Source organism: Amphiprion ocellaris, chromosome 5, assembly GCF_022539595.1.
Source record: "Amphiprion ocellaris isolate individual 3 ecotype Okinawa chromosome 5, ASM2253959v1, whole genome shotgun sequence".
NCBI lineage: Eukaryota > Metazoa > Chordata > Actinopteri > Pomacentridae > Amphiprion > Amphiprion ocellaris.
Genome location: NC_072770.1, coordinates 15,887,073 through 15,911,815, shown reverse-complemented (window position 1 = coordinate 15,911,815; position 24,743 = coordinate 15,887,073). Strand labels below are relative to the sequence as shown.

At 41.8% G+C, this 24,743-nt stretch overlaps 1 protein-coding gene across 1 annotated transcript; it reads right to left on the bottom strand.

The window, feature by feature from the left end:
- Nucleotides 1-5,668: 5,668 nt before the first annotated feature.
- rybpb (RING1 and YY1 binding protein b) lies at nucleotides 5,669-23,727 on the bottom strand. Its single transcript, XM_023299730.3, has 5 exons — nucleotides 23,570-23,727; nucleotides 22,828-22,953; nucleotides 9,413-9,718; nucleotides 9,217-9,315; nucleotides 5,669-8,881 (listed from the first exon to the last, which is right to left on the bottom strand). Exons 1-5 carry the CDS (start codon nucleotides 23,593-23,595, stop codon nucleotides 8,632-8,634), a joined length of 807 nt encoding a protein of 268 aa, XP_023155498.1. The 5' UTR covers nucleotides 23,596-23,727; the 3' UTR covers nucleotides 5,669-8,631.
- Nucleotides 23,728-24,743: the final 1,016 nt, after the last annotated feature.

The following is a 24,743-nucleotide window of genomic DNA, read 5'->3' as shown; positions in this document are numbered from 1 at the left end:
AAGTTCTCGATCAGCAGCTGACCTTACCACTTTTAGGCAGCATCGATAACGAGGGAGTGGACTGCAGGAAAAGAAAGATGCATTCCTGACGAGGGCCTTTCCATTCAGCTCCAGAAAAAAATGCACTGGATTCAGGAGCTGGTGGCGACAATCAGGGCCAAGTCAGGCCGAATCTTGGGACGGCATGTTGAGTTTCTTTTAAAAAAGTGGTTGAAGAATAGGGGTCAGTGCTGCCCTTTCAGAAAGGCACCCCTGCGGTGTTGAATAAGCCTATTCTGATTGGCAGAGCATGTGCATGCTAATTTTCAGCGTGCCGATCCCAAAATGATGTGCCCACAGAGCCCCCATCATTTTTACCATCACTTGTTGCCAAGGTTTCCGTAGCCTCCATCTATAAATGTCACATCTTGCCAAATTGCCAGCAAACCCAGACTGGACCTGTGGTAAGAGTGTGTGATAAAGCTGTGGAATGTAAGTGGACCCTGAGCTGAGATTGGCAAGAAAAAACTATAAGCTTGAGGTGTTTTTATGTTTGAGCAACTGAGTAAAACAGTGAAGCCTATTTACGATACAGTGCTCTATGCAGTATTTACTGTCTACTGTTTTACCTGAATGCCCAGACTGAAAGTGAGTAAACTTATCTACTATAACCTAAACAGTTGTGCAATGGAATGAAAAGTGCAGCGTCTGTAGCATGTCCAGTACATTCAGTTAACAATCCCACAATGCTGTGTGTCACATTTTACAGGGATTCGACAGCTGGCGATGGCGACGCATCCAAAATTGCAATTTACTACGCATTATTGAGTCAACGCTGGAGGGTCCATTACACAGGGAGCAGAGAATTTCTGACACAGTATTTTGTGAACTATTTCGGGTGTTTTTGACACCTTATGACAGAAAATGTTCATTTCCTAGATCAGCTTGGTTGAAGTTTCTTCCATTTTACTGTTTGCCTTTGCTTGCGCCGTATATTGGAAGAGAGAAAATGGCATACGGAATTTGGTCAGCTGTGTTATTCAAATGACTAGAGTTAGTTACAGATAGCATAAGTAGTACAGAGACTATCAGTATTTAACCCTCCTGTTCTCTTCATTTAAGGCCACCAAAAAATATTGTTTCCTTGTCTGTAAAAAATCCAAAAATTCTGCAAAAAAATTCCCCAAATTTCTGAAAATGTGCAAAACCTTCTGGAAGAAAATTCCAATAATTCTTTAAAAGTTTCCCTTATAAATTTTACTTTTGAAAAAAAATCCCCCAAATTTGGCAAGAAAATTCTTCTAAATATTTTCAAAAAACGAATAAAAATCTTCCAAAAAAATCCTAAAAATATCTAAAGTGATTACATATTTACCAGTAAAACTTCTAATATTTTCTTTAAGAACATTCACAAAAAATCAACCAAAATCCAGCGAAATTCGCTGGATTTTGGTTGATTTTTTTTGTGAATGTTCTTAAGAAACATTTTTAACATTTCTTTTTTATCACCAAAAAATGTTCAAAGATTTCCCAAAAATGTTGAATTTTCACTGTGAAAATATTTTTTTCTTTCACATTTTCAAACTTTAAAACTGGTCAATTTTCACTCGTAGGACGACACGAGGGTTAAATTGATAGTCCCTATACTAATCCTCCTTATTTAATGGGATTCATAAGCACCCTAAAAAGGGTCCAAATTCTTCCAAAGGTTGTGCAAGGAATCTTTAAGGCAATATGTGATTTTCTCAAGTTTCAGAAAATGCACACTGTCTCTAAACCATCTAAACCATTTAATTGCATTAACTTTGCCTTTAAGGGAGCAAGTTTCAGGGGTCAAACTAAATAAAGCACATTAGGAGTGATGGCTTTCTGAAATACTTTGGTGTATTTTGCCACATCTGGAGCAGGACCAGAACATGGGCATTAGGACCTGCTGGTTGGAATGAAGAGTCTATATGAGGGAAACATTTAGTCAGTCTTGCTAAATTTCAAATCAGATGAGTTCTCAAGACATCCTTAAGTTGTATCAGCTTGTGCCTGGCATAAAGGGAAGAAATCTGTAATTTCTTTTCAGCCGTCGTTCTCCCAAACTTTCCTAACATCTTACATTACAGTGATGGATGATATATATACTATATATATTGTTACAGATGACTCAGATTACATCTTAATATGTGGCAGTGAAAGGAGAATATAATTAGCCTTATTGTTTAATGAAAAATCTTACTTTCCTGAACAAAGTGCCTAAAGTGGAGATCTGAAGTGCCAAGAGCCTATTAGTTGTATTTTTTTCACAAGCTGCCTCTGTGCTGTAATTAAACTGTCTTTATGCTATTTTCTGTATTTCTGGAAATTATGTGCATTTGTGTGAGATTATATAATCGTGTGGCTACAAACGTGAACTTGTAAAACCTTATTTTTGCCATTTTCGACAAGATCAGTTGGATGGCACAGCCCACATATGGAGTAGAGTCGTGAATAAGAAGTGGGATGAATGACTCATCGTGACTACGGCTCAGTGGTAAGAAACAAACATGAGTGAGCTGAAGTTGTTGATAATGTTACTATTTAAACTGTCTATCATGCTCAGTTCATCCGGTGCACAAGGACAGGAACCCGATGTAAACATCACACAGTTTGTGGTTTGAGAGGAAACATGGCTCGCTTCACCTTCTGCTTCACAGATTTCCAGTATTCTGCATCGGGCGTCTTGATTTCCTTCTCACAAAAAAGTGGTGTTTTTTGGGGGTGGGGTGAGGGGTTTATCTGCAGATGTTCAAACCCCTCCTCGGCATATGGATCTAGTCAAGATATGTTCAGTTTGGGCTGGCAGAGGGGTTGATTCTAGTGGAAGACGCTCATCTTTTTGGAGCTTGACCTGAACGGAATCAGTCCCAGAGAAGCTTTTGACTGCTTTGAACTGAAGCAAAGAAGAAAAGAAAGAAAGAAAGAAAGAAAGAAAGCAGCGGAGAAAGAAAGAAAGCAAGCAGCGGTCAGTTTTGATGTTTGGCGAACCAGAGCAACAAAAACTAAGGCCTAAATTTCCCTCTCCTCCTCAGAACTCTACCATAGCTTTCCAGAGATTACACTAATGGATTGCTGATATCCTGCCTGCACTGTTTGGCTACGCTTCTGGAATATTTGAAGACCTTGCGAACAAACATCATAACGTGTCCTTTAAAGCGAACGCCAACTTGTTCCATTTTTACTCTGTCACATCAAACAGCAATTTCATTTTATGGCTTAAAAGCTACCTTATATGTTAGGTTTTTGCCCTTGCTACTTGGGCAGTGACCTGAAAGCAATTTTCTTTTTATTATGTACCTCATTTATCCCTCAAGGGGGAGATTCTCTATGCTGCCTCCTAAGCGGCCCTGGAGCAGGTAGGTTAAATATCAAGGCTCAAGGATACCTGGGGATATATGGCCAGAGGTGGGAAGAATACCAAAATATCCTGCTTGAGCTGGAGAACTGCAACTTTGATGATATTTTACTCAAGTATACTTACTGCTGTGCAATTTTAAAAGTTGAGTAAAAGTAAGAATTTGTTCATTACACTGAAAATTTGTTCTACTCCTCTTTGGAACAATACCAACACATTTTGTGAATTATGAATATTGTTTATTTTTAAATCCCCTGTGAAATATCCAAATTTTTGAACCTTAGTGTGTCTGGCCCATTTTTTGAATCTTGTCTAAAATTATGTCAATTTTGGCTATTTTCTTCTGCTGTTTTGTGTTCTTCCAATGCACATGAAGGAAATAAACACGTGTATACCAAAAACATTTGTAATTGCAACAATTTCTGGGAGAAATGGTGTATTTTCTGGAAAAATTCCAGGGGTGCCAATATTTTCGGCCACGACTGTATCTGCTCCTTGTAAATGAAATAATGAGGGAACAACAAACCGTGGAACAGCTGAGCAGCCAGCTGTCCAGTTACATTTGGTCCTTTTAAAAGGTGTTGTAATTCCTACACCGTTCACCTGATTTGGATGTAAATACCTTCAAATTAAAGCTGAAAGTCTGCACTTAAGGCACATTGTTTTATTTCAAATCCATTATTGTGGTGGTGTACAGTGGTGTAAATGCTGAAAACTCGGTCCAAATATTTGTGGGCCTGACTGTATAGACGATTCCCACTTTCATGGGTTGTCCTTACTGACCCACATGATTGCTCACTGTGCGACGCAAAACAGACTGTATATGAAAGTTGGATGTGGCCACTGTGACGTGATCCATTGGTTTTTGTTAACCTTTTTTTGAAGGCTCAAGTTTGGAAATTGGCCGACGCCACCTCTTTACTTTGGAAACTCTGGAGTTGGCTGTTGAGAGAAGGATGTTGCACAAGCTGCTCAACATAATGAACATCGCTTCCCCTGCGTGACCTACTAATCAGGCAGCAGAGTGTTTTCAATTGGAGGCTCCTTCAACCTAACAACCGCTGCTGAGACATCTCTGCCCACTGCACTAATGCAGCACAGTGACTCACCTCTGTGCCACTAGAAGAGGCTTATCTTGTGGGGACTTTGGACATTGAACTTTATTTCCCACATTCAGTTTGATTTTGCACTGCGAGAGTGGTTTATTATCTTATTGTGAATCATAATGTACAACAGTAGTGTGGTCTGTGCAGGATAAAGCAGGTGAAGCTAAATGATGGATGGACTGATTTGTGTCCTGCAATGGTCAAACTGTGAACATTTATTTTAACCCTCATGTTGTCCTCATTTACGGCCACCAAAAAAATATTATTTCCTTGTCTGAAAAAATCCAAAAATTCAGCAAAAAAATTCCCCAAATTTCTGAAAATTTGCAAAACCGTCAGGAAGAAAATTCCGATAATTGCTTAAAAATTACCCTTACAAGTTTAATTTTTTAAAAAAAATCCCCCAAGATTTTCTTTGGCAAGAAAATTCTTCTAAATATTTTCAAAAAATGAGTAAAAATCTTGCAAAAAATCCTAAAAATATCTAGTGATTACAGTAAAACTTCTATTTTCTTTAAGAACATTTTTGTGAATTTTCTTAGGAAACATTTTTAACATTTCTTTTTTTTCACCAAAAAATGTTCAAAGATTTCCCAAAAATGTTGAAAATGTGAACATCAGAAGTTTCACTGTGAAAATGTATATTTTTTCCCACATTTTCAAACTTTTAACAGGGTCAATTTTGACCTGCAGGACGACACGAGGGTTAAAACCATATTAACACTAGAAGGCAGAAGTGAAGAAAAAAAACTTCAATAATCAAAAAGGGAATTTTAGAGAGTTTTTTTAATAACAGTTTTTACAATGTGGACAATCTTAATACATAACTTCATCAGCAAAGTGAATCTGATTTTAAAACAAATGTGAGCATCGACTACTCCTTTCATATCTGCGTAGATTATCAGCGATGACAGAAAAGAGCAAAGAAGTCACTGGTCAGGGCTTTTAGATGGTGCATTAGACTGCTGCTAACCAGCCCCTGGGGAGACAATGATTGAAAGCTGTTGTCAATATGAGGGCTCCCTAAAGCCATGTGTCCTAACACCGCGAGACTTTCTCTCCTACACCCTCACTAGGACATCCCAAATCAATATATATACATCCCATTATCTACAAAACAACTGGAGATGGTGAACTCACGTCAATAGACGCATGATGTAAACAGTATCAATAAAAGAACACAGAAGAGCCAGAAAATAGATAATTTTAACAATTTTATTTGTGAAAAACTACAAGCAAAATTCATAAATAGACATTTCTATTTGAAGCGGAGGAAAATGATCAGGTTAGCCTATAAGCGCAAAGTCGTGCACATGCCAGAAACATGTATTAGTTTAACATTATAAGCTAGACAAGGAGCCGTGATTTGCTGAAAATGCTGCGTACATTTCCACACCAGGAACATAAGGTGACCATTTCACAAGGGGAAACAATGACACATCAGCTATAAGTTAAAAGAAAAAAACAACAAAAGAAAAGAAAAACTGGATTAAACAAAGAATGGATTATTGTTCTCTCCCTACATTTTTTTCTTTTTTCTTTTTTTAAACCGAGCAATAACTTTAAAAGCATTGTACAAGACATTGTTATAGGAAGAAATGAGTTTGTATAATACACTTAATTGGAAATTCACGGTTAAGGTTATACAGTCAGTAAACAAGCATTCTATATTTGGGTCTCTGACAAACAAAGCTAAAAAATGTAACCATCTTTACACAGTAAATTAAGGTTACTGGTCGCACACAAGAACAGAACTGCTTGCGCGGGAAGGAAACGGGAAACAAAAGACTTCAGCTCCAATGCCATTATTCATAGTGTTTGCCTTTGCACCTTTTTAAAATTCTATATACAAGCAATAATTCATATACTCAGCAAATGGTCATTTGTCAATAATTTAACAATGAATCCTTTCTGTCGGAGTACTCAGTCGAGTGAATGTGGTTGCAGATAAGGCAGGTGAAAAGATGGCTTTTTAGGCCCATTTCTAATAGATTGCATTACAAAGCAGGGTTTTATTCTCAGTTAAAACATTTTCCCCTTCTGACCCAAGAAGTCCCATTTTTTAAGTTTCTATTCACATTGCTTTTCCTCACTTTCAACACTGATTCCATATTTGTATGCAATAAAGTACATAATTACATATTAACCATAGCTTAAAAGCAAAAAAAAAAAAGAATACATATCTCCTGGACTTCGAACATTGCTTACGACACGCATGTGATTATCATCCCTACGTGTGAAACCGCAAAGCATTTAGTCGACACAGATCAAATCCTGCCCCTGGGATCCGAGGAGGAGTTTATTTGGGGCATGTTAATCTCACCTAACCTGGTTTTATTTGTGGCTCAGCTGTTGAGCTGGGGTCTCTGTCGGGGGTAGCTACAGGTGCTGGTGGTAGTCCAGCAGAGTGAAGAGGGGCTTACTAAGGCCAAAGTTCTAAACCAGGAGTTCTTCCCAGCTACCCAAACTGCCTCTATTGCCCCCACGATGAGGCAACATCCACTACTTTGTGTGGACCACGACGATCTCTGCCCCGATTTAGCCGCGCACAGAGATGAGTGGACAATAAGAACACCATTTACATGGATTATATTAGTCTTTATTTAAACTGTTATTCATCTCACACATTAGATAATTGCATTTCAAATTGTTATTCATCTGTCTATGCATCATGTCATTATGAAATTCCTTTGGTCCTTCAATAAATAAAACTAAGATATCATATACACATTTATTCTTTATACAATTTCATACAGTTAAAAGGAAATTATGTTGGTCTAGTATCAGCTAAGGTGAAAGTGAATTAAAACCCTTAAATAAGCCTTGCTGTTATAAAATTGAAAGTACAATTGTATTGTATTCACTACTGCAGTATTTTTTTTGCCTTCAATGACAGGAGTCTTAAATTAACACAAAAAAAAACAAGTCAATTGAATTGTCAATCTTTCTAAATTGTTCATGTCTTTGCACTTGTTTTCTGAGTTGAGCGGATGAAGATTCAAAAGTTGTCTTCAGGACCACAAAAAAAAGAGGAAAGAAAAAGAAGTCGATTCACAACAGCTTGACACAACAGGTCTATTTTACAGTTCGACATGGTTTTACCAAGTGGAACTGTGTGTAACCATCCTTCAGTCACAACAGAACAAACTCTGGCTCTGGAGCTGAGAGGACAGCTCTGCCTTCAGCCAGAAAACTCAATATTTAAGTACGGAATGCAGAAAATATCAACAGCTTTTAGTGTTTTACACAACAGCCTACACTGTACAGTTAAGGACATAAGATACTGTATAATCTGCTATAGCATACTAAATCATAGACAATCTATTTGAAAAAGTCAGGTGTCTGAACTTCAGGTGACCTTCTTCTGATGCACACTGACCTGTACAGAAAAGTAGACGGACCTGACGGAGGTCCCGACAGTGTTCAGAGTGAGACAGTGTTGTTGAGAAAAGTGAATGAGAATTTTATTCATCAGCACTTCGTCACATTGAGTGAATGGGCAATCCCAGATCTGCAAAACCGCTTCACAGTGTATCTAGCACCAGTGTGTGTGTGTGTTCGTTTGTGTGTATGTGGTGTTTGTGTGTATGATGTCCTATCATTTTCAAACTGTATTAAAAACACTGAAGGAACCATCGATCGGCAGAGCTACGCAGCAAAGCTTCAACATAAAAAGGAGAATATCAAAGTATACAGGTGCAACAGGTAATAAATAAGGGTAATAATAGTTTAAAGTTATTAAAATGGTGGTGGTTATTGTGCCCAGCGGAGAATTCTTCTTTACAAAAACAAAACAAAGAAAATGTCGACTTGGCCTCACATCCACGTACAAATATAAAACAATACATACAAGTGTCTGGATGCTACCGCAGGGGGGTCGGGGTGGGGGCGTTATTCCGTCTAGCCCAGCTCTCCTCGCCTGTGCCACGGGTGTAACCACGAGGGAAGTTCCCAAAGCGTGGCGTTTGTTTCCGCGGCAGGCGCACCGCACTGTTCCTCTCGGCCAGCCAGCTCCTCTCAGCATCCAGGGGTGATCATGGAATGGAGGCGGGGCAGCGATGGGAAAAGGTGAAATCTCTCCCCCTATGGGATCCATAGTGTCCAGAAACAAGGGGGAAAAGGGGGAGTGGAGCAGGGTGAGGATGGGGCAAAAGAGGCGGGACCTCAGAATGATTCGTCGTGCCCCACAGAGAGATCCCCTTTAGGGGTGGAGGCGCGCGACGAGCCCTTGTCCATGCTCTCGGAGCCGGAGCTCTGGTGCTGCTGTTCGGAGCCCGCGCTGGACGTGATGGTGGACGAGGATGTGGAGGAGGAGCGGGTCTTCTCCTTAAAGTCTGTTATAATCACTGTCACATTCCCTACGGTGATAGCCAACTGCTGGGCGGTACTCCGGTCAATGTTCTTCAGTTTGGGCCTAAAGAGCACAGACAGAGAAAGGAATACACTGATGTCAACAGCCAGAATTGCCAACCACAATATGTGTGTTACAGCAACAAGGGGGAGGCTTCCAGCACTGTGGGGGCGGTTACACTAAATTGCTCAATTCATTGGGTGACACATGAACAGTCAGAACAAGTGCATCAAAAGTGAGAGTGGGTGTTTAGTGTAAAAGATCATTTGTGAATCATTTGAGGTTTCCTACTAACCTCATGCTACACGACTTTCTCTAACAAGAAGTGCTGTGTAGTCATAGAAGAGAAACCATGTGTTCTGCCAAACACATGCAAAGTAAGAGAGGGTGCTACACACCTGGAAATGTGAGAGTTCTTGTTGGTCTTAGTTGTGGATTTGCCAGACTGTATGCTGTGTTTGTCGCTGGGTGGACTCTGATGGTTGTCTGATTTGGGTCTAGGGGACAACAGAGGAAAAGCAGTGGGATTAATACCAGCACAGCAGGCACCCAGAGGCACAAGTGAAGCCCTGACACACTGATTTGAACACTGACCTGGTCTTTTTGCTGCTGGGCTTCTTCGTGACAGCTGGGCTGATGTCCTTCTCTGTGTCGGGTTTGTCTTTGATTGGCTGCTCCTTCTCGCTCTTGTCCTTCTCTGGGGTTTCCACTTCTGGCCTCACTCTCTCTGGACGCTCAACCTCTGGGCGTCCCTCTCCATTAGCTCGCTCTCCTTCGCCGTCTGGGCGCTCCTTATCTGTGCGCTCGCTCCTCTCTCTCCGCTCCTTCTTGGGCGGGGGAGGCATCGGGTACTGCTGAGCCACCTGCTGAGCAACCAGCTGGGAGTTGATCCTGGGTTTCCTGTGGAGGAGATCCAAGGCACAAACATGGATTAGCCTTGTAGTGGAGCGGTGAGCTGACTCTGACCACTCACCAGCACAGTCACACCGCAGCTGACAAAGAGAGGTGACTGAACTTAATGGTCAGCAAGGGAAAGGGGTTGCTGCTCCCAGCTGCTGCAGAGGTAGGTTTACACGGCCGCTTCCTGGTGGAGCAGCTCTGTTTTGAGGGCTAATCTCATTAGCTCACGGCTGTAATAAAATGAATGCACAGGATCACAAGGTGGGACATTTGTAGCACATCACTTAGGTCCTCTAATCTGATTACTGCAGGGTTGGCCCCATTTGTCACAGACTGAGATTCACTTGGACGTGGTGTTGCTGGTCTGCTCACTGAGCTCATCAGCAACCACAGAGCCCTTTTTCTGACTCAACTTAACCACATAAATAACCCGAGAAAAGCAACAACCTCTCTTGAATTTAATCATTCTTATTCTGCAAACACTAAAAGTAAGAAAGATTAATGTGTCATGCAGCTTTTAATTATCTAAAGTGGAGGTTCACATAATGCCATCTGTTTCTGAAATCTTTTTGATCTTTTCCGTGGTTTAACACCACTAAAAGGCTACAAACAAGCAAGAGCAGCATCACCCTCCAACAGCTCTGCAGATGAACAGGGCCTGAAGTCGTGAGGCAAAATGCTAACCCGAAGTCCACGTGTCAGAGCCAACACACACACCTGCAGCATAATGGACACCAGCTGGCAGCATCTGGAGGGGAGCAGAGGACCTCGGGGGAGAGGGAAGGATGACTGCAGCCTTCCAGAAACTCAGCAGAGACCAAACTGCAGCCAGCAACATGGATAATCACAAGCCAGCACTGGGCAAGCATGGTGAGGAGTAAACCACAAGTACGCTCATACACACAAACATGCACTTGAAAAGCTTAGCATGCAAACAAACAGCCTGGCACAGCTTGATGGCTGCTCAGGAGGCCTTTTCAACAGGAACACAAGTTATAGTAGCTACTTGTGTGTACCAAACCCTTCAAAAGTGAATTCTAGCCTTGGCAGGAAGAGTTTTTGTGATATCCCAACAGAGTAGAAGACGGCCCTTGATCCTTGACCCCTAACTGCTTTCGGCGACCTGTGGTCAAGCAGAGAGTCTTGAAAGTTGTAGAGACTCTGCTGGCCTAAGCATCAGTCCAGATAAACAAGTGTTATTGCTGCAAAATGAGGCCCTAGTGTGTCAGACTGATTTCAGTGGCTTGCTGTAGAAAGTGGTTTTCAGACAGCCGCTTAAGTGGTTAGCCCCAGTGTTTCAATTTGGCAACATCATATTGCCAGTCCAGTTACTCTTGTTTCTGCACTTAAATCCTCCCACGCCTTACACGACTGACTCTCCACTGCCCAAGTGTCTCTGCCTTTTAGAAGGTGTCTAACAAAACATAATATGCAGTTTTTCAGAAATATAAAGAAAACAAATACAATCCACAAAGTCCTTTTCTCATTTATTTAAAAGAAATGAAAATATTAAAAAGTGTTTAATGGGCCATAATTCTCGCTCTAACAGTTATGGCTCTTATATCTGGCATACTATCCATAAGAAAAGACTGGGGGGTTGACTCTCAAGCATAAAATGCCCATCAAGACAAGTGCAACATATTCATAATTAAATTAACCATTAAAGCCAGCGGTGTACTTTCAGCTTGAAAAATGGAACAAAGCCTAGCACTAAAAACCTCAGCATTTGCTTTGTCTTCACTCTATTTCTCAGCTCAGTTCCCTCACAACTTTTTCTCAACTGCTCCATCTAACTCATTTAGTCTCCTCATGCTGCGACCCATCACAGACTGCGAGGGGCTCTCCTTGAGGAGGGGGTTGGGACATGCAGCTGATCAGAAGGCAATCAATTGAGGCATAATGGAGCATCATGTTGTAATGCTCACACTACACTCCAATCAATACACCAGCTGTGGTGAATGCTGATGAGCCCTGGGCTGTTGATTCGGCATACATTAGCTGCTGTGGTTCTCTGGAGCCTGGGGTTTTTTCTACCTGCTGCCCTTGTGTGAAATCCTCTTTGGGGATGTTCGGTGGTTGAAAATTAGAGTTGGGAGTGAAATTTTTCTCCGATCCCATCTTTATAATTGCTAACACTATCCTAGTCCCATCAAATAGATCCCAATTCCAATTCAATTTAGAGTAATTACTTTCTGCGCTGAGTATTAGAAGTCGTCCTTATAGTACCTTGGGTAAGTCACAGGATGCTCAGCAAAGCTTTAAAATATATCAGCAATTAACTGGACAATTGCTCAATAAATTATTATATTCATTTTAAAGCAATGGACCTGTACCCTGTACAGACGCATTATTAATTTGTTGTAACATGCCTTTATTGTAGAATAAGCTATGGCATTTAAAACAAACGTCAGAGGATAATAACATAAAAGTCCTATTGACTTCTGTGTATTCCTGAGCTTCACTCTGTCCTGTCTCTGTTCTGATGACATAATGCAGTTCATCCCATTAGATTGCAGCCGGTCCCTGGAATACCACTGGATCCAGTGTCAACAACTTGAGGGAAATGTCACTATGCCACCACTGAGAAAGTCTGAGAAAAATTCTGCTTTTGGGCAGGCAGCTTAAACTACACCAAAAAGCAGCAGCAGTCAAATCTACAATGATGACATGCACTCACCCATGTATACACTCTTGAAAAATTATTTGTTTCTCTAACCCAGAGAGTAAACAGATTGTGCACACAGATCACATCCCACCAGACCAGAAATAATTTTGTTTGGCAGCGAGACCTGTTAGTCAAACAGGTGGTGAATGAGTGAGTGATTGATTGGCTGATAAGCTTCAGGCCTCCTTTGCCCACTGTGGACTCAATGCCTTGGTCAGAGCCCGAGATTTGTGTCAGCAGCAGGAGTGGTGGCAGAAGTTGTCTTAGTAGTTAGGCAGTGATTCAGTGCCAGCTGTAAGTCAGCCATGAGTTGCTCCTGGCATGATACAGCCACCGCTCTCTTTGCCCCATTATTTATTTACTGACCACACATCATCACTTTGCACAGCACTGCTCTGTGGCTCATTAACATGGCTGGGGTTTCTGCATGACACTGTATGTGTGCCACTCTATTTTAATAAATAGCAGTGGCTCACAACAGGTCCTGCTTAAAAATAAACCCATATTCAAATCAAAAATGTATTACAATTCACATCAAAATAATTTGTCCACAGTATAAAGAATATAACATACTAATCAAACTACAACTTTGAGGAAAATTACTCTACAACTGAACCATACTGTTTTTCAAATAGGAACAATCTATACAACACAAGGCTTGAAATGCCGGAAATGATACTGGGAGCAGGACCAGAAGTGAACCCCGGGGTCCAATTGCAGAAATTGCTCCAACCTCCCACTGATGCCAATATATTCCTGGGGAATCTGTGGGGGTGTGAGTGTTATGTGTGTGTGTGTAGGTGTCAAGTGTGTAAAGCCTGCTGTAGAATCATTTCCCACTGTGAGGTCTTACAGCATATTACCTCCCGTTCGCACAACAATAGGCTGTGATTGACAGCTCCTCCTATGCTTGCCCCTAAATTCTACCGTCTGGGAAAGGGAGGAGCGGGGAGGCTCCCTCCACGGGATGCCCTGAAATAACTATCATCATGCTTAAAAGCTCCTAATTCAGTCAGACTGACACCCATAGTTAGACTGCTCCACTCAGCCTGAACTGTCACAGAGACAGACACACCTCTGCTCAGCTGGTGCTCTTGCTGGTCAGGAGCAGCCGATACTTGCCAGCCAAGAGCAAAAGCTGAAGCGGCTGTTTAAGAGGGAACTCTTTCTACACAAACCAAAACAATGAGCCCAAGCACTTCATAGAGAGAGAGTAATGAAGAGAGTGAACGAGCGATGGAGAGTGCGATAGAGAGAGACAGAGATGAAGGAAAGCCCTCATTAACACAGCTCTTTTATTTGAAGTGCTGTGTGGAGGACAAGCAATTATTTCCTGCCAGGCTGAATGAATGCAACGGCAGACAGCTGAGCGAAGACAAGAGAGAGAGAGAATGAGACAGCCAACAGACAACGGTGTTCTTCAAGCAAGGACAGCCCACTAAATAGCTCAGGGTATTAAAACGTCTCCCGCTCTCTCATTCACATTTTGTAAATAACCACAACTACATTGGGAAAAAATTGCAGATTCCTTCTCTTCGATGATCTGCAAAGCTGTTCAGAAACACGAATCCTCAATTCATTTGCATTCAGTAGTGACCTGGTTTCCCCACGCACAGGACTGAGCGGCCATCACAGCCTCAGCCTGGAGCACATGTCTCAGATCCAACATGTGAGGATGCCACAGGGCTTTAGTTTGATCACACCACCTCCCTGTGACGCTCTGGCAATCATCTAACTGATGATCTACATGCACTCATCTGTGTCAACACTTGCTTTACGCCTTGATCATTATGTTGAAACACATGATGTCCTCCCCTCCCCCTACTACTATGAAGGTTGATGGAGCAGAGCCCAGAGCTGCCTGCGCTGCTCCGAATTTATTAACTAGTCAGCTGGTATATTCCTCTGTATGCTCCATTGTTCTGTATTTAAATGTTGGACAGTCTCTCTACAATGGTTTGAAGTTTGTTTGGGAGGAGCACTGCATAGCCTCAGCTCATGATTCTGATAACACTTTCTCAGAAACCATACAAATAAAAACTGTGTGCTTGTGTAAGTTGATAATGTGAAAAAGCAAAAGTAGTTTGGATTGTACAGATTGTCATCAAAGCATCATATATAGTAAATTCAATATTATCAATTTAATACAACTAACACTAAGTGAATCAACAAATATGATTCAGCAGCTATTTTGGATAAGTGACTCGTTTAATTTCCTGGGATTGGAGGCTGTTGCCTGAACAACAGCAATTCAAACACATCAACTTGGGCTTGGCATTATTAACTAATTTGTTGACAATTTCTTCAGATAAATAAATTCTTAAATTAGAAACCAATGAAAAAAAGAAAACAATGAACTAAGTGCTGTCACAAGGGGACACAATTTGCCATTACAACAGAAAAAGCAGCAAATCTTGACATTTGATTGTATAACATTAATAGATTAGAAACATGGATTTTTAGAGCTGGATCTGACCCTCAGCAGTATGACAAAATTAAACTATAATTGTCCTTTCTGCTCATCCTGAGGTGTAGAGCTCTATGTCCAGAGATGCTAAAATACATAAATATAAAGGTCCAAATGTCTTAGACAGAACCTGTAATAAATGTACCTATAACAGTGTATATAAACAAACCCAGTCACTTGTTTCTTCTTGCCCCAAAAGTTAAGTGAAAACTTACAAATACTGCTGGACTGTGGAACTTTGGGTTCCCCGTGAGGAAATTCTGAGCCTGAAGAGACTGGAGCAGTGTTGTCATCTCCAGCCATCCATGAGTAAAACAATGTGTGTGAGTGAGTGCACTGGGGAGGTTGAATGAGGATAGCACCTCAAGATCAGCCTGGGGCTATAGCTCATCTCAGTTTATTCTCACTGCCCACCAGAGGCATTAGATATTCATCCCTTCATCTGCCCCTTCCAGTCAGGATTTTGAGGGCTTAATGTTATTGTCCCTTCTCCACCTTGACCTTCTACAACTTAAAAGAGAGGCCAGAATACCACAGTTTCTAGCAGTTTTTACAAATTTAATCACAATAACATTGATAAAGCTACGTCCTTTGCAGATTGCAGGTCTGACAAACTATCAATAATTGAGGACAAAAATTTAATTTTTCACCGTTAATTACCATAACTCTGGTCATTAGTTAAAGGCAATCTGTCTGTATTCCCTTTTCAATCTTCCAATTCTGTGTGCTGTACAATCAGGCAAAGCCTTTTAAGTCCATTGTCCACATGCTTGCTGCTTCTGCTTGCTTCTAGCTAGTCTGTGTGTCCACAGATTATACGAGCCATTCTTTTTCTATTCCATTATCTTTGAATGCAGCTCTATTTCTGGTGGGTAGCTGAAGCCTGAAATTCACATGTGAATGTTTTACAGTAAATGCCTTTATTTACTGACAGTTGACCTGTAATTATTTTTCAATTATGTGATAATTTGTCACGACTCTGTTTTAGCACATATGGTGTAACTACTCTTTATGTGTGCAATTAGAAAAGCAGACAAACACACACAAAACAGCAAGAGGAGGGAGGAACAAATCTCCGTTAAGGAGAAACACATGATCACTGGTAACAATTTGACAATCTGAACACACTGCCCAGCCCTATCAAGCTGGCCTGATTAATTTTTACAACCTGTAGCTACACCCTAAAACTGACACACGACTTTTACAACTCATGTTACACAACCAACTTGATCCAAATAAAGAAGGTTCTGATTTACAATTATGGGAATAATGAGCTCAAAGTATTGATTTAATAGGCCTAAAACGATTAACTGAGTCCCCTGCGTATCATGTGCCACAATCAGCTAATCATTTATATTATCACTGGTTACTGGAGAGTGACGTTACAGAGATATGTGCACCGTCACATTAACCAACAGACAAACGTGTCAGTGTAGCAGAATAAATATTAATTAGCTACGGCTGATATAATCTACAACAGGTGACACTGTTCATTTTAAAAACAGAAACATTGACCACCAAATGCTATAAAAAAAAGAATCTACTAATATAAGCTACAGGTTTTCAACATCAGAGATCAAATTTGTAGTTTACATCCATGTCTGTCCAGACTTCACTATCTGGATATAAATGTCAGCATTTCATCATGTTATCCAATTACACATGTATGCGAAAGTTTGTCATAATAAGCATCTAAATCTGTGAATTATGGCCAGAAACATATTTTGTGAGATCACAGTGACCATCACCTTGGACAATCAAAGTCTAATCTGTTCATCCTTAAGTCTCCATGTAAGCCAAATTTGAACAAATTTCCTAAAGGCATTCATGATGTATTGTTTTCACAAGAATGGGACGAGTTTGAGGTCACAGTGACCCCCGCCTTGATTACTAAAATCAAATCAATTCATTAATTAATTCCTGTGAATATTTAGGCCGAATTTGAATATGCTCCATCCAGGTGTCCAAGACATATCACACGCACAAGACTCTGATGGATTGACGCACTAACTGAAAACATAACATGTGGAGTCATAAAATGCATGATTTATTAGCATCTGCGCAAAATGTTTCCACAAAATTTTCCCAGTGAAATTCCAGAAAGCACCTACACCACATAACTTTCTCCTAAAACAACAAAAAACAAATCACACCTAACATACAACAGTAGGGATTACTGGCTGTAGTGGGCAGAACAAAGGAACTGGGGAAAGTCTCCTAAAGATATCTCAACTTGTCTGCAACGACTGTAATGTTATGCACCACGCTGGCTGCTGGGAGCAAGTTTTTCTGCTTCTCCCGACAGGCTAAAGGAGTCTGGCTGTCTGGGTTGGTGTGTGTTTGAGTGAATTTAAAGAGGAAATGTCTAACTTTGTGTCTGCTTATGTGCAAAAGATACTTCGTCGTCACAGTGACAAGTCTTTCCATGACTGACCTTTCAGGCTATGAACTGCCTGCCATCGAGCAGGCTGACAGCAAGTCATTGCAAAGGCATTAAGCACATATGAGCTCCTTCCATCAGCAGCCCTGTCACATTGCTCACTATCATTCATTTGTTTTCCTCTTCTGCACAACTGCTCCATCATTTTCTCTTTGTCGCCTTGCTCTTCACTTTCTGCTCATGCATTAGCCCTGCCACTGCTTTTCCTAAATGCTGCACACTTTAAGCAGGTCTCCTCTTCCTGCTGCTTACCTCTGGTGTGCACGAGTTCTCCGTCAAGTAGATCCGGTCATCACATCTCCGCTGCTGTGCTGTCATATTCTTTCCTGTTTGCTTTTGTGTGAACAAAGCCTGTGTTGGAATTTGCTCAACAAATTATCAAGCAGCATGGCCAAAGGGGACACAGTGCCTTCACAACAGGCTCTTGTGTTCTACACCAAGGAAACAACATCTACTACGCAAACAAAAACAAGATGTGGGGAAACCTGACACCAAGACAACAAACATCAAGCCCCTGCTGACTACTGCAGCTGCGATTCAAATCTACCAAACTGATTTGACTTATCCTGGACTATGACCTCTCGACAGTGGTCAGACTAACTATGGTTTAGCCAGAGTAAAGATTAACAGGATGAAAACATCTGGAATTACTAAGAAAACTGTAAATGCAATTCTCACTTCTCTCTCAAACTCAGCTGTGGCGAATGACAAGTAAAATGGCGGTTCTTTAACCATGGATGGATGGTGGTGCTGGTGGAAATATAAGAGGCTGTCCAGTCTCTCGCTCCCTGGGTAATGATGTGCTTTGCTCTGCTTTAGCCCCTGGAGACTCTTGGCTGGGTGAACACATCCCCTTACGGCTATACCCCCTCCTCAACACACATACATAAATGTCCAGACGCTACAGGTCCCTCTGTCCCTTCACTTTTCCGTTTCTATCGATGTCCTCTTTTGCCCTCTCCTTCTTCCTCCTCAGCAAGCTGCAACTCCGCACTAAACAACTCCCTTACGCTCTCTCTCGCTGTCCTCCTTTGCCCTCCTCTTCTCCTTATTCCTCAACTAGCTGCGACTCCACACTCAACAGCTCCCTTACTCCCTCTCTCCTTGTCCTCATATGCCTTCTTCTGTATTTTCCAGACTCCTCACTCTCTCGCTGTCACACTCATTTGCTTGCTTCATCTTTTTTCCTGAAGGGGAGGAGCCCAGATACAACAGCTCTCTCAACATTTCTCTGTTTTGTCAGATTGCCAAATTGGCTATTGTATTTAATCACTCACACACTGCCAAATCCCATGAAGTAATTAAGAACTTTTAAATCCGGCAATTAACATGTAAAGATTAGGGCTACCCGCTCGTGCTCAGGGCTTTAGTGCAGATGCTGATAATGCTGGATAAGCAAAAGCAGTTTCCTCTGAGTGGGGGCTGCTGTGGGGGCAGGGGGTGGGCGAGGAAGTGCGGATATAAATTGAGCGCCAGCATGTCCCTCTTATGTAATTCCATTATCCTCGACAATTTGCCTTAATGTGACAGTGGTAGAATCCACGGATTATAATGACTCTATTCCATCATTGGAAAAGACAGACAAGCACACACACCAAGGTGCACACAAACACACTGCCATCATTTTCACACACATCACACACACATCACACACACATCACACACACACACACACACACACACACACACACACACACACACACACACACACACACACACACACACACACACACACACACACACACACACACACACACACACACACACACACACAAGGACACACACAGACACACTTTTACTTTTTTAGCCTCATTCCTAATCCATGACTTTAGTGGTGGATATCATTTATTTATCCGTCACTCTAATTCTGCTTATCAATGCTGAGTCTACTTTCAAGTGTAGATTTATGGGTGGTCTCCCATATGGTACTATTATAAAGCCAGAATAAATGCATTGCATATTTACATCTGTAATGTCTACAGTGGTGAACAAATATAATGATTGACAATGGCTGACTTACATATGTTTGCCATAGTGATCAGTCAGATACAACACCAGACTGCACAAGTTACAGGAGACTGAAAGTAATTGACTTGTTTTTACTTGTAGCACAGCCTCACCTGTTAGATAAGCACAATAAATGTTGACTGTTGTAAACCTACAGAGGCTGCCTGGTGACACAGAAAGAATATGAATTATACGCAAAAAAGTCACACATCTTTCATTTTATTTAGCTCAGAGCAGCAACTTTATAACACCTCCTGCATGATATTTCACACTGCCAATCCTGATTTCTTAGACAGATTTGGCTTCATTTTAAGAAGCAATCTTGACTTACTGAGACTACCTGACAAATTTTTGGAGTATCTTTTGATCTCTTCATCAACATTTACTGTGCAGGAAACAAAACAGCAAAACATTGCACAAATAAGTTGCTTTGTTGTGATTTCTGTACAAAATGTTAATTTCAACTAAGATCATTTACTACTATCACTAATAATGGCTTAGTGTCTGTGGCCTTGGAGCAGTCTGGGTTTCAAATACCTTGAGGACTATTTTGCAAGTTTTTCTATTTAATCAAATCCCAGCACTGCATTTTGCTAACATGAGAGAAACACCATTTATTCTGTTTTATATAAAGCAGAGATGAAAGTTAGTTGAAACGGTTGACTACAGCGCAATAGAGTGAAGATAACAGCAAAGACTGAGGTACCTCAAGACTTCCTGTGATCCCCACCATCAATCAACTTTAGAGGGCTCCTAATGGTTTCTCTCTGGGCCCCGAGGCTGCCAGAGGTGCATACCAAACACCACCACAAAGCAAACTGATGTACAGCAACACAGTGTCACATTCACACAGCGATCGGGTTCAAATGCCAGAAACATTTAAATATGATAGCATCCACCTCACAGGGGATGTTAATGCAAGCCCTTCTCCAATTACCAAAGAAGCGGGTACTGAATGCAGAGGCTGAACACTTGGGCTGCTTGGACTTGTAGATTAGCAGTGAGGTCAGGTGCAAAAAGCAGAGTGCTTTCTTGTTTAAGAGTCAGAGTGGCAGAGGCTAGATTTAGCCTACTTGGGTATCATGTTTCATCATTGAGCTGGACTGGGTCAACAGGTTCGTTAGGCTGTGCTCGGCTAGGAAGAATGGGGCCTCTCCTTGCATGCTGATGCCACAGCCAGAGTTTTGCTCTCGTTAACACACATTCTTGACTCCATTAAAACAAATCAGAGATGCATAGCCACCCGGTTTCCAGCTTTCCTACCGCTGGCAGGGGACAGTGTGTGATTCAAGCCTCATCAGAGTGTAAGCCAATACCCGTCTATCGCCATGTATCATGTCAAGTGTGTGTTCCCCATCACCACCAGTAGAAACAGCTGGTGTCTTAATGACTTACTGCAGACTGTGAGGCGTGGATCTATCAAATTCGGAGAGGATGCAAATATTCAGCTGGTTTAGAATTTCATTTGAGACATGCTGATAGACCCCGATACAAACTGCAGCCAACATGCACATTACTGTATTAGCATCTGCCAAATGCTACCTGTTGTACAAAAAAACCTTTTCAGTTGTAGGTGAGGTGTACCACTGACTGTGATGCTGCCTGAAACTTCAGCTGCATCCGTTTCCTCCTTCCAGTCAATACCAGCTGAACAGGACTGTCATAACCACCCTACTCGCAACAAAGCCTTTTCAAAAATGCCTTCAATGCAATCATCTCACACTGGTGGCACAAATCAGTATGTAAGATCATCTATCTTGTAGTGAACGTAAATTGATGATCCAAATCAAACTTCGGTGTTGACTTCTACCAGCAGTGAGGAACTCTAATTAGTGAACACGTGTCCTCATGCATAAACGCACATTCAAATTGGAGCACCAGATAAAAGCAGCAAGACAAACATCCACACACAGCCTTAAGTGTAAATCATTTAGCTAAGAGCATCTTGCTTCGTCCCATGCCTAGCTAGAACACATCAAACAGTGAAGAAAAGATGCCTAATTAGTACTCATTAGAATAAGAGGCAGCCCCACAACTACACAACTGAATTAATCAAAGGTTAACAATTCAGATCAAACAGGAATGTGTGACAACCACTCCAGTGATGTCATGTGCTCCCATTTACCAAATAGAGGCAACTGGGCTGTTGCCAAAGCACAGAGGCAGGATGGCTACGACATGCTTGTCTCCGCTTCCTGCTTTCATGCAGCGTGCTCAGCCTACATCATCAGCTGTGGTCTCAAGCTACACGATGCTGGGAAAAGATCATAGGGGGAGGGGAGCTAGACGAAAAAGACGGAGCTCAATCTTCTGGATTCTCAATAAACCAGCGTTAAGCGTGTTCTCCCCATCCACGTTGCACCACGGGTGTCAGCTGAGCCACTTATTGTGAAACCACAGCTGGAAAGGTTAGAGTGCAGGGGACTTGTCAACAAACCCACAAATGACTCATCTGTCTCTCCATCTCATCATGCAACTGATGACATGAGCAAACAAACGCACACACAACTTATTATCAGAAACCTTCCCCCGAACAGAAGGAGTAGGCGTCAATATATACAAAACTGAAAGGGAATCCCATCACAATGTTGTACAATGATTTCATCTCAGTTTCCCATAAGACAATGTCTTCTGCTGACATTACAAAATGTATTCTGAGTTAAGCTCAGGGGAAATGTCTGGGACACACAACCCTGTTACTATAAATGCTGATATTAATCTGGAGAAATATCTGAGACCAAACATCAGTGAATTCACTTCACAGCTTTGGGAATAAAGCAAATTTGAGGGAAACTGAGTTTTGAAAATGATCACTCATTGACAAATGTTTGGACTGACATTGGAAATAAAAAAATATATATATAGATTTGGCCTTTAAAAACTGTGAACTTCACAGGGTGACACCAGGCTGTGTGTGAAACAACATTGCCTTGAACTACAGAGCACAAGAGAAAAAAGTGTGATGAACTCAGGAATATCAAAATGCACGTCTAAGGTTTGACCAGTTTTCTTAAGCTAAGAAACAACCATTCTCCTACTGTACATCAGCCTTATGCACAGTAAGCCTTACATGTTAGATCATTAGGAGATTTTCTGCAATCCTACAGGTAGGCGAAATGCACACACAGGCATTCACCTTGTTTCACTCCATGAAAAAAAAAACATCCTTTTCGATGTTGCTCTGTTGATTCACTGTAGCTGTACAGCCATCATGAAGTATGGTCCCTCTTCCCCACCCCATCCCCCCCCTCTGGCTAGTGAAGCAGTCAGCCTACCTAGACGAATGCATAAAAGCAACGCAATGTTAGTCGCATAAAACCAGAAACTATACGGATAATCCAAGACAACGGCGGGAGATGTGTGCGAGATTGTCCATCAACAAGTCCCCATTCGCTCACAGACAAATAGGCTGTCGATCAAAGTTGTCATTCCCATAAATTGCGATGCAATGCTGCTGCAGCCAGGCAGGCAGGGGAAAACGAGACGCTCAGACGAGAGGAGAGAGAGAGAGAGAGGGAGCGCTACGTTACCTTGTGGATGTGCCCTTCCTCACATCGCAGATGCTGCATTTGAAAGCCTCGGCGGTGTTTCTGAAGGTGCAGACGCTACAGTCCCAATAGCCGTCGTCAGCGGTCTGTTTGGCTTGTCTTTTTGGCCTTACAACAAACGAGACAAATGTTAAGGTCAAGTTAGTTTCAGAAATACCACCAGCGCACATTTCATGAATTAACAAGAACGGAGATTGTGACAAACACCACCCGGCGTGTGATATACAAGCCCCCCGGCACATCACAAAGCGTGGTGGTGTTGTCATTAATTGTGGGTTCGAGTCCCGGCAAGTAGAGCTCCCTGGTTAATAAATCTCCACAGTGGCGAAGGGGGCGACTATCCACACCGTCCGATTGTATCGCCAGCTAGGCTAGCAGGCAGGCAAGCATTGCTAAAAATTTCGGCATCGAAGCTTAGCATGTCGGCTAACAAAACCAATACCAAACAATGCCCATTTCGACATTGACCCTCCAAAAGGCTTCGTCGAGACGGAAGAGCGTTTCAAGGAATGCCAGGCGTATCCTCGGAAAAATTTCCCTTTGTCTGTTAAGTGACTGGGTTGTAGGGAGCGAGAAGCCGCCATAGTGACTGCACTATTCTAGCTAGCTGTGGCATACCAACTGAAAAAGGGAGAAACGATCCCTGTGTGAGAGAAACGCATCCGAATATCGAGCCCCAAAACGCGCAAAACAGCTCGAAATCGACAGGGGACGGTCGCATTACCTGGTAGGGCTCTTTTTGTCGCCCATGGTGAAGAATAGTCCTCGAAAATAAGAAGAAAAAGGGGGCCTCCTTTAATTGTCAGTGAGTGTAGTAGGATCCAGATAGAGCCGCTGCTGAAGCTGTTGGCAGACAGGCTCCACTCAGCGCTGGCTCGAGGCACGGCACAGCGACTGACTGCACTCCACCACGTGACCGGCCGGCAGCCAATCAGAGGGCGCAGGGGTTTAAAAGTCTGGATGGATATTTAGCAGCTATTTTAATAACTACTAGAGATATTTGACAGACCTCTCCTCGCAACCTACACACTTACATACAGATGTGCACAGATGCGGCATCCTTCACAAACCCTCTGATAAAACAAATGGAACTTAAAAAAACATTCAAACTGCTTTATAAGTCAAAAAATAGTTAAAGAAAGCAATGCACAAGCAACAATTTAGATTCATATAATGCATGGCAAAATAAAATAAAGCAAGCATATTATTGCAGGTTGCAGACACAAAATCCCGGTACTGAAGTGCAGGCAGCACAAACTCGTTAGACAATTTGAGACCTGCAGATAACCCCACCAAACTCTCCAACTTAGTAAAAAAGTACTAACTATAATTTATAGGGCTTCAGTATAGAGTATAGAGATGCTCCCAGGAAGATCAGTTCAGTTCTGAAGAACAGAAATATATTGTCCTGAATGAATCATTTCGTAAATGAGAAATGAAACATCTTCAAGGACCAATAAATAAATAAAATAAATAAATAATTAAATAAAGAAAGCATATGATTACAGGTGTGAGTGTGCTTTATTGTCTGTATATGTAACCCTGTGATAGACCAGGTAACCTGTCTAGGGTGTCTCCTGCCGTTGCCCTAAGTCAGCTGGGATAGACTCAAGACCCCCCGCGACCCTAATGAGGATTAACCGGTGTATAGATAATGGACAGATGGATGATTACGGGTTTGTCAAAATGTGCTAGTATGTCATAATAATAGACAATAATAACAAAATCCTATTATTTAAGTGCAGTCGGTACAAACTTTTTGTGCGAATCTAATAATAGTTGATGTGGGTCTATAGGAAAAGACCCAAGAGATCTGCTCTCAGCTCAGTCAACTGTATTAATGATAATCCTGTGAGCTTCAGCAGAAGGCAACTGGACTCCTCTTTTTTTTAGTTCTT

Coding starts and splice junctions, on each gene's coding strand:
- rybpb (XM_023299730.3), bottom strand. CDS start 23,595: ATGGGCGACAAAAAGAGCCCTACCAG. Junction 22,954..23,569: donor GACAAAAAGAGCCCTACCAG/GTAATGCGACCG, acceptor GTTTGTTGTAAG/GCCAAAAAGACAAGCCAAAC. Junction 8,882..9,216: donor AAGAACTCTCACATTTCCAG/GTGTGTAGCACC, acceptor TGTGCTCTTTAG/GCCCAAACTGAAGAACATTG.